Genomic DNA, 14,231 nt, shown 5'->3' with positions numbered 1-14,231 from the left:
GCCAGTGAGCAAACAATGAACAATAATATACTCATACAAGCAAACTCAGGCACTTCCCTGCAGCCCAAGTTTCAGAACCTAGAAATCAGCTTACAATTCAAAGGCAATGTCACATACACAACAAAGATCAGCCGAGATATTTCCTGCCACTATATAAACATGACAGGAAAATAAAATACAAGGAGAGCTTGAGGTCACACTTACTTATTACTTTGTGTGCGGAGGGGTATGCGTCAGAAGACAGTTTGCGGGAGCTGGTTCTCTTCTAACAAATGGGTGCCCAGGGATTGAACTCAGATTGTGACACTCACTGGCATGTGCCTTTACCCATGTGCCATCTGACTGGTCTTGAATCTTTTTATTTGGATCTGGTTGTAACCTAATTCAACAGAGGATGACCTCAAACTTCTTATCCTCCAGCCTCTACCTTCCAAATGCTTATATTATAGGCTATGTAGCCATATCCAAGTGAACATGTCTAACACATGGCTTCCCAAAAATGAAAGACTGAATAATGAGAAAGTGTAATCAAAAACCTTGTTTTAAAAATACTATTTCAGCAAGATGACAAAATTATGATTTTGCAAAATACGAAAATGCTTACATAGTATACTTATGTATATATAACCTTTCCCCCCTTTACTTAAGCCATATATGCATTTTGTTAGAATTTCCAGCAACTAGAATCTAGCCCAACCACTCTATTTGAAGGTGAGAGAAAATCAACTGACAATGGAAACTACTTGGCTCTTAGAGACTTGACTAAGCCAATCTCAAAAAATAACGTGGGCCAGGAATTTCACTTACTAATAAATCATTTGTCCTGCATGTGCAAGGCCCTGGGTGTAAATCCCAGAACCTCGAAAAGTAGAACACACTGGACACACGCACAGAGAAAACCCTGTAAGGTGCCTGCGGTGGCCCACACCTGTAATCCCTGCACTGGAGACGCAGAGGCCATTGTGAGGTTAGTCTGGGCTGCTTAGTGAGACACAACACAATCTTTTAGAATACTACTTTCTTCTCTGTAATCCTAGGGACCCACTGGAGTAACCCTGATGTAATTATTTGTTTTAAAAAAGATCTACTCTTAAAATTTCTGATTCTGATTCTACTATGAGCCCTGGAACAGTGTGAAAGATTTCCTCTTCCAGGTCAAATGTTTTTGCTACCACTATAAACAAGTAGAACATTTTAAATCTAAGGCCTACATTGGCATCCTTACGGAAAACCGAAAGATGAATACGAAACCGAACTAGTTCTTAAGCGGTTCCTGGCCAAGAAGACGCTGTCCCACAATCTATTTTCCTATTTTTCGCTGGTTTAATGGATGGCTTTAAAACAAAAGCCAAAACTACCCTAGAGCGAGGAACTCCGTGAAATCTGCATTTCCTTGGGGGAAGGGAGGAGGGGCTGAAATTTATCCCTCTCTGACTCTGGCTTCCCTTGCAGACTGGGAGTTAAATCGCCGTGGACAACAGAAATTGGTCTGCAGATGGAGAATTTGGGACCACGAACTCCAAAGGCAGTTTCAAGACTTCTCGCATATTTAGATGCCACGGTGGAGCTAGGCCCTTCAAAATGGCAGCTGTGGTCAAGTTCCGAAAAGGTCTGACAAATTTTTAACACAGTAGCAAACTATGGGGCTGCATTCCTGCAGAGCTGAAAGAGCAAAGTCCGAGGGCCCAGCTGGCCACGTGCTTCTACACTTCGTGCTAAATCGGACCGTGGGCACCCGGGCTACGCACGGCAAGAGTGAGCGCAGCTCCAGGGTCCCGGGACAAGGTGCGGAAGGAGCAAACCACCGCAAATCACGTCTCCAGGTGGCTTGTCTTTTTTTTTTTTTTTTAAACTGACTCCGAGAAGCCCTCATTGGTCTGTTCCGATAGGTGGAGAAAAGCAGCGCGGGGCTGAACTTCTAAGTTCCGAGGTCCGCTCTGCCTTGTGACCACTGGGCTGCGGACCCCTTCAGCAGGCTACACTCTCCTAGCAGGCGGCCATGACAAGGCTCCCTTGGCGCGAATTACAAGGAAACCCAAGAAACACACACACACACACACAAAAAAAAGAAAGAAAATTCCATCCCAAAGACCCGGAGTGGAGTTACTAGGGCAGGGCTGTGCAGGAACTTGGGGGTTCACTCGAAGAACTGGGGGCCGGGGCGTCGCACCTGGACACCGGAGACAAAAGTTGAGGGTATCCCACCCAGGGGTCGCCAGCATGCTTTCTGCCCGATGGGCGGAAGCGCTCAGACTTTTCTTTATGGCGTCACCGGGTACCTGCCTGTAGGAAGGCCCCGGTTGCGTGACGTCACGCCGCGCTGACCAATGAGCGGCCCGAGCCGGCGGGCCCCGAGGAGGGTTGTGGGCCCTTCTTTTTGTGAATGAAGCTCCACGGAACATCCCTCCTGGGGGTCCCCGGGAACCGCGGTCCGCTGAGCTCGGACGCCCAGGCAGCAGCGACCCAGGGCGCGCGCACTTTGCCCGAGCCGCCGGCCAGCGCTGTGTGGCCCCCGGGGCGCGGGCGGCGGGAGACGCAGCTCGAGGACTCGGGGCCGGGCTGCCGGGCCATGGTCGCGGTCCCCTGACGGGCCGCGGCCGCCTCCATGAAGCGCAAGAGCGAGCGGCGCTCGGCTTGGGCTACCGCGCCCCCTTGCTCGCGCCGCAGCTCGTCCTCCTCTCCCGGCGTGAAGAAGAGCCGCAGCTCCACGGCGCAGGAGCTGCACCGCCTGGAGCAGCAGGACGACCTGTACCTGGACATCACGGGTGAGCCCCCCCGCCACACCCCCCACGAGACTCGCGGCTTCCTCGCGCCTCTCGCCGCCAGCCCGCCCGCGCGCCGGCGGCTGCAACTTTTACACCGAGAGGGGCCGAGGGTCACCTCTGTAAAATGCACCCGGCCTCCGGAGGCGGGGGGAGGGCTCTGCCCTCGAACCCACCTCTTTCTGGGATAGCTGGCGCGGTTGTCCTCACGCCAGTCCGAGTTTCTGCTGAGCTCCGAGGGCGCTGATCTTTCCTGGCCCGAGGGCCCAAGCCCCGCTGCGCCTTGGCAACGCGTGGGATCCCGCCCGAGCCCCTGGCCCTTGCCCCCCTCTTCCCCACGCCATCGCGCCCTGCTCAGGCCTCCTCGGAGATCCTTGCCCTCCCTCCCGCGCCTCCAGAGAGGTGTCACGGTGATGGCGTTGGAACCATCCAGCGTTCTAAGTGCCCAGAGGTGTCACTTTTGAGAAATCCCCGCCAGTCCGAGCATGTAGAAAAGCCGCTTTCGAGGGGTGATTTTTCTTAAGTGTCTCCGTTCTTGAAATTAATTTGGCAGTTGCTGGGTTTGCCGGGATTGGTGTTGAAGCCAGAGCTTGCCTTCGGTGTGCTGCTGTATGTGGAAACGCATTATCAGCTACATAGCTGTCTGCGCGGTTGAGAGAATGTGCCGCGTTTTCTGGGGCCGATGGTGTCCACCTCTACGTGTGGTTTTAAGAAACGGTTTCCAGGCCTTGAACTTGGACTTTCTAAGGTGGTCTCGATTGGCGACAATATTATTGATTTAGGAAGTGTTTACACAGACACAGAAATTTAGTAGAAACTATATTCTAGATTGATGGGCAGCTAGAAAATAAGACCGATTTTAAAGGAAGCCGAGAGGAGAGGGGCAAGATTTCTTAGCGTTTGAAGGAGGAAGAGGAAGGAGTTGCTTTAAGTACAGCCCCTGACTGGCTTCTTCCCAGGTCTAGGGGTGGCCCTGCAGGAGGAGATGCCAGCTTGCCCAGGTTCCTTCGTGCTGGTGGGATCCGCATATTCTTACACTTCTTAAAATCATCTTTGGTTAGGGCTATTTAGTATGGGAACAAGTTAAACCTTGTATAGATCTGAATTGTAGAGGTACACAAGAGTATACTGAGAAAAGTTGGTGGAAAAGAACAAGACTGTCTAAATGTAACCGATGTTGCTAGTTTCTCGTGCATCTTTCCAGAAACATCCCGGACCCGCGCACGTTTGTATCTATTCTTTGCAAATGCATGCAGGATGGCATACAATTGATCTTGCATTGCTCTGTAGAGTCCTTCATGGCAGAATGTCAGTCTCCAGTTGGTGTGTTCAAAACCTCATTTGATTTTAATTACTACCTAAGCCAAAGGATGTGTGGCTTTAAAGGATAAAACTAGATTTAAAAAAAGGTTTATGCATTTAAACACAGTTATAGATTTAAATGTTTTATGAATTTAGACAGTTCTCTGTTGAGCATTTAGGTAGTTTTCATTAAAAGTTGTAAGACTGGGCTTTTAATCCTAGTAGCACTCTTTAGGCAGAGTCAGGTGGATCTCTGTGAGTTCAAGGTTAGCCTCATCTGTATAGTGAATTCCAGAACAGCCAGGTCTATGTACAGAGATCCTGTCTCAAAACAAAAAGGAAAAAAAATCTGTAATAAGATTAGATGGTTGTTTTCATAATTAAGAAATTATTAGTGGCCCCGAAGCTGGCATTCAGGGCTTTGTGCGTGCTAGGCTAGCTCCCCCAACATCGAGCTATATAATCCACCAGAAGAATTTTGACAGCAGTTGTTGGAGGAAGTCTTTCTGTTTCATGGGGATAAAGTGTAACTTGGCAAGCCTTCCTGAGGAAACCATCAAAGAATTAATTTTAGAAAATGTCAGCAGTTGGGCGGTGGTGGTGCGCGCCTTTAATCCCAGCACTCGGGAGGCAGAGGCAGGCGGATCTCTTGTGAGTTTGAGGTCAGCCTGGTCTACATAGTGAGTGTGTCAGCCAAAGCTACACAGAGAAGCTCAGTCTTGAAAAACAAAAACAATACAAAACAAAAAGTTAGAAAGATCAGATTACTTTTAATTTTATTTATTTTGTGTGTGGTGCTGATGGAGGAGGCATCCGGCTTTGTGTTTAGCAAATGGCGGCTGGTCTTTTAATTTCCCAAATTATTTTCGTCTCAGTCATTGTCTTATTGCCTTTTGATACTAGGTCTCCCTCTGTAGCAAACTGGTTTGGGGCTCTTTGTGTAGATAAGGATGGCCTTGAACTCAGAGATTTTCCTGCCTCTACTTCCCCAAGTGCTGGGATTAAAGGGATGTGCCACATACTTGATACCCGACAGCTCGCTATCCTCTCTCCAGGGCTTCTCTGTGTAGCTTTGGAGCCTGCCCTGGAACTTGTTCTGTAGACCAAGCTGGCCTCAAACCCACAGAGATCCGCTTGTCTCTGCCTCTCTAGTCCTGGAATTAAAGGCTTGTACCACCACCGTCCAGGCCTGATGGTTTGTTTTCTTAATTGTTTAAGAAAATCAGACATTATTACCAAAACAGTTTGGTCTTTTTTTTTTTTAATTTTCGTTTTTACATTATTTGTGTTGGGGGTTGGAGGGGGGTTATTGATTCCATCCTTAATAGAACCCTGTGCACAAGTCCGGATAGCTTGTGGGAGCTGGTTCACTACCACACGGGTTTCCATGACTGAACTAAGGTCCTCAGTCTTGGCTGGAGGCTCTCTTTCCAGCTGAGCCATCAGAGTGGTTTCTTTTTAACTGAGTGCTATCATATTGTGTGGCTGAATCACGGTTTCTTTAGCAGTAGTGAGCGGGAACACTTGGGAATGTGTTCGGTTCTATTGCAAATGGCTGCAGAAGCATCCCTGTGGATGGCGTCTGTGTATTTGTGACTGCATTTTTGAGCAGATTCTAGAAATAAAAATGTTGGGCCAGCAGTATACAGCCTCAGTGGGATTTGGACCTGTATGTATGTTGCCATCATCCACATTCGTGTTCAGGACATGCTTTCAGGTCCTTGGAGTATACTTCTTGATTTGCGTGCTAACTTCATATTTTCATTTTGGGCAGCTACCAGGCTGTTTTGAAAAGAGCTTTTGCCGTCAGTTTTCTACCCTTGAAGTGAAAATCATCTCTACATCTTTACCAATACTCGTTAGTGAACAGGAAGACTCTTGTAGCAGACATGGTTTGGAAAAATTAAGCCTTGTTATCTGTTTCGCCTGTTCTGCCCCTAAAGCTTTTTCCTCACACAGTTTAGGTTTGTCTCAAGTGTGCTGTGTAGCTGAGGGTGACCTTGAACATGTGAGCCTTCCATCTGAGTGCTGGGATTATAAACAGACTGGGATTATATAAAACTGTGCCTGGTCTTACGTGGTTCTGGGATAAACCCAGGGCATCAACATACTAGCCTTTATTTATTTATTTATTTATTTATCTTTGAGACAGGATTTCTCTGTGTAGCTCTGGCTGGCTTTGTAGACTAGACTGGGCCTTGGATTTACAGAGGTTTGCCTGCCTCTGTTTCCCAAGTACTGGGATTAAAGGATATGCCACCACCACAGGTGGGTCTTTGATATTTTTATGGTGACCTATTCAATCTGTAAATTGAATTCCTGCCTACACTAGGGTGCTGCATTGTGTGCTGTTCATACTGGATGCTTGTGTGATCATTCTTGTTTGGTTTAGAGACTGGCTAACCTCCCTGCTTTGCTCTGGGAGGGGAGTGTTCACTCTTCACAGGAGCCAACCTACTCAATAGTGGGTTAATTCTTACCCCAATTCAGGCAGTATACTTTGTTATTGATTTTTTTTTTAAACTTTAACTGTATTTCTGGTGTACTGTGAAAACCAAATCTCCTAAAGACAGGTGAACTGTGTAGCTGATACCCTGAGATGCTAAAGATCCACGAAGAAGCTTTTGGTCGAGGAAGCAGAGAGAAAAGAGGACTCGAGTTTTCAGTGGGTTGAAAACTGTAATCGAAAATTGGGAAAAAAATGAGAAAAAAATGGGTTGGATGCAGGTGGGGATATTATTTTCTTATGAACCTCCTTGGTGCCAAGAGTTCCAAAGCTTTTTTCAACTGTCAAATCATTAAATTTGGCCTTAAATAGGGCCTTCCATGCAAACCTTCCTTTTTTGTTAATAACAAGGACAGTCTCCCTTTCCAAAAATTTGTTTTGTGAGGGGGCTGGAGGTGATGACAGTCTCTCTATATTGAGCTTGAAGTATATTGAACTTGAACTCTGTTTGTAGACCAGCTTTGAACTCCTGGAGATCGGCCTGCCTCCATCTCCAGAGTGCTGGCATTAAAGGTATGCACTGCCACCACCACCCGGTCTGAAGACATTTTTTAAGCATTCTATCACAGCTGCAAAATGTGATCATTTTCAGGATCTAATAGTTGATGCAGACCTTTGATTTATTTCAGTATTTTAATCTTTTAAGTTTCTAATTATTGAAGAAAACTAGTAATATTTCCTGTTGCCTGAAAGACTCAGTGCTTGGTTTTATTTTATTTGCTTGTTTTTAGAGACAGAGTCTTATTCATGTAGCTCAGTATAGCCTAGAAGTTGGTATGTAGCCAAGGTTGACTTGAAACTTCTGATCCTCCTGCCTTCACTTCCCTAGTGCTGTGATTATGGCCTGGTTTGTCAGCGCTGGGGATGGATGGAGCCCAGGGCCTTCTGCATGCTAGGCAAGTACTCTAATGACTGAGCTCCATCTACAACCCCTGTTTTAAATTTCTTTTTTATTTTTAATTTTAATTTTTTAAATTTTGTTTTCAAGACAGGGTTTCTCTGTATAACAGTTCTAGCTGTCCTGGAACTCACTTTATAGGCCTCAATCTCACAGAGATTCACCTACCTCTGCCTCCCAAGTGCTGAGATTAAAGGTGTGCGTCACCACTGCCTGGCTGTGTTTTAAGTTTCTTTATTCTTCCTCCTTTTAAGTTTCCCGGTGTTTGCCATGATTTAGCCTTTTGGGTGTCTATGTCATAATAGGATTTATTGGAGAAACCCTAGTAGAGGTCAGGCTAGTCCCTTCCAAGCACTGGTTAGCAGCAGCACAGGCGAATCATCAAATGAAATCAACAGCATCACTTGCCCCCTTTCCTTTCTCTTTAGGATCCTTAAAATTCACAGCAGATGTCATTAGGCTAGGGAAATGTATTCATTAATTCGAGAAGTGTTTATTGAATGCTTACTATGTAAAACCCTCATGCATATTCATTGTTTGCCCTGATGGAAGTGTCTTTTTCTGGATAGAAGAGGAAATACCTGACACAGAACATTGAGCCAGAGGGCAAAATAAATCCATTTTCATGGCTCCTGTTGTAGTCAAGGTGGCTGAGTTTCAGGAGCCAAAGCTCTGTGAGCTGCTCATTTGTCTTTCCACCTGCGACATGCTTCTGCACTTTGGCATGCCTCTTGTTTTCTCTGCTTCCTGGCTGTTCTTCTTTGCTTCCTGTTGGTCACGATCCTTGCCTTTAAATCTTCTAGCTTTACACCATACATACAGGTAATAAGTTAGCCTCATATGTTGTTCCGTTTCTTTCCTTAGAGTGGCAAGGCATAGAGATGAGGGGAACGTGGTTAGCTTCCCCAGGACCAGCCCTGAAGCCAGGGAATCGGCAGTGATCACTGTCTGTGCTCTGTGTTAATGAGTGGGACCGGAGCCAGCTGTGCCAGAGTCACTCTGTGGGTTCTCAGGATGTAAATAGGAGGCAGTGGTGCAGCTCTTGAAAAATTCTGATTATTTGTGAGCTATAGGGAAGGTGCTGTGTTTTTAACATTTTAAATTTTGTTACTACTCCTGTGTGTGTGTGTGTGTGTGTGTGTGTGTGTGTGTGTGTGTGTGTGTGTGACAGCACTCAGAACAACTTGCAGGAGCTGGTTCTTTCCTTCCACTGTATGAGTCCTAGGGATTGAACTCAGGTCATCAGGTTTCTGCAGCAAGCACTGTTACTTGTGGATCCATCTTCCCAGCCATAGGTGTGTGTTTTAAATAATTCCAAGTGGTCATCTGTAGATAATGCAACCCTTCGCTCTCCCGTTGAGGATGCCAACCCAGTGCAAGAGCCCAATGGATGGTTTCTGTTTGATAAAGCCTTGACTGTCTGACTTTGCCTGTTTCCAGCAGGTAAAACTGCTTCGTAGTTGTACAGAACTTATTTGTCACATTGAACATTTAGTAGCACATCCTGTGCCACTTAGGCAAGTAGGCATGTCATGATGGGCACTTGGTGACCATTACCTGCGAGGGCGAATTTAGCTGGTGAACTTTGGCAGTTACAATCTGTGGGTCTCCCCAGTGCACGCTATTTCCCAAATTGACCACCAGCATAGTCCGAACTTTTCAGATATTCCTTTCATTCAACAGTATCTCAGGTGCTGAAAAAAAAAAAAAGACATCACCAGGACGTGTGTGTGTGTGTGCGCGCGCGAGAGAGAGAATTGGGAAAACAGAACTTGGAGGGTGAAGCTGAGAGAGAGAGGTTGGCAAGCGTGTGCTGTGTTTGAAATCCTTGGGGCAGGTTCTGAAGAGCGAGGCCAGACTTTTGGAAGGCTGAAGGACTCAGGAGGGACCTTACTTGGTCACTGCTACCGCTCATGGGACTGAGTCAGGCTGATTTTATTCATAACCTTTTGGAGCCTCAACTCCCCAGTGTGTCAGGGATGAAGTGAAAGGGTTGCCTGGGAAAATGCTGAGGATCGTGGCTGCACCAGGCTCCAGGGTTTCCCTGGTGACAGTGTTGGGGTGTCAGGGGGAGAAGGTCATTATGCTGGAAGGCTCCTCCTAGTTGAGAAGCTCGCAGTTGTCTCCTACCTGGGAATCAGCACGGAGGCAGTGCTGCTCTGCTGACAGCTCCCAGCTGGTGCACGGCTGTCACGGGAAGTATCAGAGCCAGCGAGGAGGCCAGAGACACCGAGGAGTGTTCTTTAAAGACTTCAAAGAGTAGCACTACACCAAAGGTCCGATTTCACATCTGAGCCTTTATCCTGCAGGGCTTATAGTTGCTAAGTTTACATGTGTCTTCGTGTGGGAGACACTGGTAGAAGGTTTCAGAATGTAAAACACACACCGAGCCAACATCCATTTTCAGGATGGTTAATTGCAAGCATGATTGTGTCCTGCCGTTATCTGTATTAGTATTCCACAGATGGCCAGCTCCTCAAGGGTTTGGTCTAGGATTGCCTGTTTACCCGGGGGGCGGGGTATTATAGTTTGCTCTTTTGTTTTGTTTTGTAAAGCAGATTGGCTTCCAGAGGCCCTTTCACTAATTACTTCATGGGTAGCAGAGACATGTTATATGGAAGGATCAAAAGCCAGAAATAGATCCCCTCCCCCCAGCCCTAGCTGTCCTGGAACTAGCTCTTGTAGACCAGGCTGGCCTCTGCCTCCCAAGTGCTGGGATTAAAGGCGTGCACCACCACCGCCCAGCTCTAGTTTGTTTTTAAATTATTTTTTATGCGTAAATTTGTGTATTGTCTGCATGTGTGTCCATGCACCACATGTATGCTTGGTGTCTGTGGAGGCCAGAAGTGGATGTCAGATCCCTTGGGCCTGGAGTTGTAGGCGTTGGGAATGGAACCTGGTTCCTCTGCAAGAGCAGTAAGTGCTCTCCAGCCCCCCTATTTTCAGGTGTTTTTCGTTTTTTTGTTTTTTTTTTTAGATGATCTGACTTCCACTGTTTTATAGAGATTACTGTAGAAAACATCAAAAATAAAATTAACACAAAATCAAGGCAGGAGAGATGGCTCATTAGCTAAGGTTGTGTAGTGTTCTTACAGACTTGGTTCCCAGCACCTACGTCAAGCAGTTTACAGTCTTATAACTCCAGCTCTAGGGGATCCAGTGCCCGCTTGGTGTCCTTGAGAACCTGTATGCACATAGTTAAAAATAAGTTTTAAAAACTGATTTTAACTTTCCCAAAACTAAAGATAAATATTTTTAAGTTTTTAAAATTTATATTTCTTTAGTGTGTGTAAATGTTTGTGACTGTGTGTGCATGTGTGTGTGTGTGTGTGTGTGTGTGTGTGTATGCGCACGTGCACATGCGTAAATAAGCGTAGGCGCAGGAGAACTGATTTTCTCCCTTAACAATCTGTGTCCCAGGGATCAAACTCTGTCAGGCTTGGTGGCAAGCCTTTCCACAAGTTAAGCCCTCACCCTGGCCCTCAAAGTCAAGACTGTCGAAGTGTGATGTGTCCGTCTCATCTGGACCCTGTTTCGATGGAAGTTTTATGCCCTTTTCTCTCTCTTTTCTATAGCTTTTCATGGATACTTCGCCAACAAAGGTATTCAGATCCTTGCCTACTTTGTGGTTCTTTCTGCTAACTTTTAAACAGTAAAAATCTCACCTTTGAGTTGTGATTCTTGGTTGTGTCTGTCTGTTTGTCCGTCCTTGGTTTAGTTTGAGGTGACAGCTTTAGCTCTGACTTCTTTACAGCTGAATCTGAAACTTGTCTTTTTATCAAAAGAGTTGATTTCTGTGTATGATAATACCAAATGTGGTTTCCAGATATTTTATTGATTGTGAATGCTAAGTGGTAAGTATTTTTGATAACATTAATGTTTGTCTTTTAAAATTGAAATACCTTTGAATGTGCTTTTTGAAGGAATATTTATAATTAACTGTCATAACAACGATTCTTTTTGGTTTGTTTGCTTTGTTTGAGTGAGGGTTTTTAAAATCTTGCCATTTTTTAGGATTTTGTGCCTACTGGGCAGGTTTATATTTTTGTTGTTGTTGTTTTTTCCATGAAGCAGTAGGGAAATTTCATGAAATGCTAATTTCCGTTTGGGGCTGGGGAAGGGTGTTTATGTTCTGTTTTGGGTTCAGACAGGAAATCAAGCTGGGTGCTAGGGTTCAGTTCCAGGGCCTCATGTGTGATTGGCAGGTGCTCTACCACAGAGCTGCAGAGTTACAGCAGAAGGCAGTCTCTGTTTAATTTAAAAATTTTAATGTTCTAATTTATTTTGATCTCCAAGTGTTCAAATAAGGAGCTAGTGGTCCCATACATACAATAAATAGCATATATTTCAATTATTCACTTTTTAAAATATATATATATATATAATTTTATATATAATTTTATGTGTATGAATGTTTTGTCTGCATGTAAGTGGACCATATGTGTGTGATGCCCGAGGAAGCAAGAAAAGGCCACCAGATCTTCTCAACTGGAGTTGCAGATGGTTGTGAGTTGCCATGTGGGTGCTGGGAATTGAGCGTAGGTTCTCTGCGAGAGCAGCCAGTGCTCTTAATCTCTGAGCCATGTCTCCAGCCCTGTACAGTTCTTAGTATCGTTTATATTCCACTGGGGCAGTTCTGGAGGGTGCTATGTTCACCAATCAGATTTAGTCCCTTTGTCTGGAAAGCAGAGGAAGCTGGGCTGGAATTAATTCTAGATCGCATCACTCGCTGATTCCATTTTCCAGGTAGTTCACTTTTATCCCATTGAAATTCTGTTGGCAGCCTGCTCTTCACAAGAGCAAAACGTCTTGTTCCCGATGTCACTGGAACTTGTTGTTCCTTCAGGTTCTCATTTGGAAGTGAAACTATTCTCAGCTCTGCTGCGCAGTTTATGACATTGATCTTTTTATACCCAAGCCATAATTCTTTAATATCGTTTACGAATTTCAAATTCTGCAAAGCTCTCTATTTTAGAACCATCTCCGCTGAATCATTCTCTGCATTTTGCTCATCTGTATGAATTATTCTATGGAATTAAGTAAAATATCTATTTAATAAGAATTTATTGCGCAATTGCTACGAACAAGGAGTTGAACCAAGTGTTACTGAGGGGAGGGGGCAGAGGACTAGAAGATTTATAATAGCACGGCCCTTATCTGAACACAGAGCAGTGGATTCTTGGTCATCTCAGTGAGGACAGGTAACAAGGACTTAACCATGTGGCTTTCTTCTTTAAAGTATCAGTTTGAGACAGTTTTATGTCGCTTGATCATTCCTGCACAGTGCCGGTTATTTTTCCCAGTGTATCTTTGTGTGTGTTTCTGTGCGCATGTTTTACTTTAAAAATTATTCGTTTATGCTTTAGTTTTTTCTTGTTAGATACAAGCTGGAGTCATCTGAAAGAGGGATCTCCCCCGCGCCCCCCCAGACAGGGTTTCTCTAAAGAGGAAATCTTAATTGAGGAATTACTTTCATCAGATTGGTCCGTGGGTTTGCCTGGCTGTGGGGCATATTCTTGGTTACTGTTAGATGTGAGGAACGTGTCCTTAGGTCTGAACACGAGAGCAATAGATTTTTAATCATTAGGCCTCAACTATACGGTTTCAGATTTTGCCCTCAGGTTTGTGCCTTGAGTTCCCTCAGTGATAGACTATCATCTGGGAATGTAAGATGAAATAAGCCCTCTCCTCCCTAGGTTGATTTTTAATCATTAGGCCTCAACTGTACAGTTTCAGATTTTGCCCTCAGGTTTGTGCCTTGAGTTCCCTCAGTGATAGACTATCATCTGGGAATGTAAGATGAAATAAGCCCTCTCCTCCCTAGGTTGCTTTTGATCTCTTATGTGGAAGTCACTAAATATTAATTAAATCGCTATTTCAGTAGCTAAGCAGAAAAACACCCTAAGTTTCACATTCTTTTAGGATGCTGAAGGATTATTGCTTTGCCAACCATGTGTGATGGAATTAAAATCATGTTAACTTCATGGAAGATGTTCTCAAACTGCATTTGGAACTTATTGTTGAAATACCGTCTGAGTGGTTTGTTGGAAGTGCCTCATACGTGGAACTGGAGCATCTTAACATGCGTTTCTTCCCTTTTGATACTGAAATATCATTCAGGCTTAGTTTATAAAGCCAGGGACACAGCTGAGCGTGGATTTTTAACTCCACTGTTAATGTGTTCTCATTTTAATATCATTGAAACGGAAAGAGCCTAAAGCACAAATTCAATCAAGACACATTTGAATGCATTTTCCATTTCATCCTTGCACCAGCTGCAGGGAGAGCTGCAGCAGAGACTCTGCAAGGGAGCCTTGTGGCCTGGTGCTGCTCTTGCTGTCTTCTGCAAGGGATGCCTTGGGATGATGGGATACCTCGACGTTTGAGCTGGGTTTTCAGACTTCCTTTCTCTCCCTCTCCCTCCCTCCCCGCTCCTCTCTCTCTATCTCTTTTCTTCATAATTAAAAAGGTTTTTTGAGCCGGGTGGCGGCGGCACGTGCCTTTAATTCCAGCACTCGGGAGGCAGAGACAGGTGGACCACTGTGAGTTCCAGGCCAGCCTGGTCCACAAGAGCTAGTTCCAAGACATCAGGAATTGTTACTCAGAGAAACCCTGTCTTGTGGAGGGATGGGGGAGTTTTTTTGAGACAGGGTCTCACTATGTAGCCCTGGCTGGCTTGGAACTTGTTTTGTAGACCAAGCTGACCTCAAATTCACAGAACTCCACCTGCCTCTGGCTCCTGAATGCTGAGATTAAAGGTGTG

At 45.3% G+C, this 14,231-nt stretch overlaps 2 protein-coding genes across 7 annotated transcripts in view; both read left to right on the top strand.

The window, feature by feature from the left end:
• Positions 1–1,744, top strand: part of Prxl2c (peroxiredoxin like 2C) — a 34,619-nt gene extending 32,875 nt beyond the window's left edge. The window contains exon 6 of the mRNA XM_085699657.2: positions 1,453–1,744. Within this exon, the coding sequence (XP_085555783.1) occupies positions 1,453–1,553 (101 nt within the window). The 3' untranslated portion in view covers positions 1,554–1,744. The remainder of the gene's footprint in view (positions 1–1,452) is intronic.
• Positions 1,745–2,454: 710 nt separating this feature from the next.
• Cdc14b (cell division cycle 14B) overlaps positions 2,455–14,231 on the top strand; it is an 82,332-nt gene continuing 70,555 nt past the window's right edge. For all 6 annotated transcript variants that reach the window (XM_048447600.3, XM_048447604.3, XM_048447599.3 and 3 more), the window contains exon 1: positions 2,455–2,765. In XM_048447600.3, coding sequence (XP_048303557.1) covers positions 2,606–2,765 — 160 coding nt within the window. In that variant the 5' untranslated portion in view covers positions 2,455–2,605. The remainder of the gene's footprint in view (positions 2,766–14,231) is intronic.

The sequence above is a fragment of the Myodes glareolus genome, chromosome 14, assembly GCF_982192425.1.
Source record: "Myodes glareolus chromosome 14, mMyoGla1.1, whole genome shotgun sequence".
Lineage (NCBI taxonomy): Eukaryota > Metazoa > Chordata > Mammalia > Rodentia > Cricetidae > Myodes > Myodes glareolus.
The sequence above is the reverse complement of the archived record's forward strand: the minus strand, read 5'-3'. Positions and strand labels throughout refer to the sequence as shown.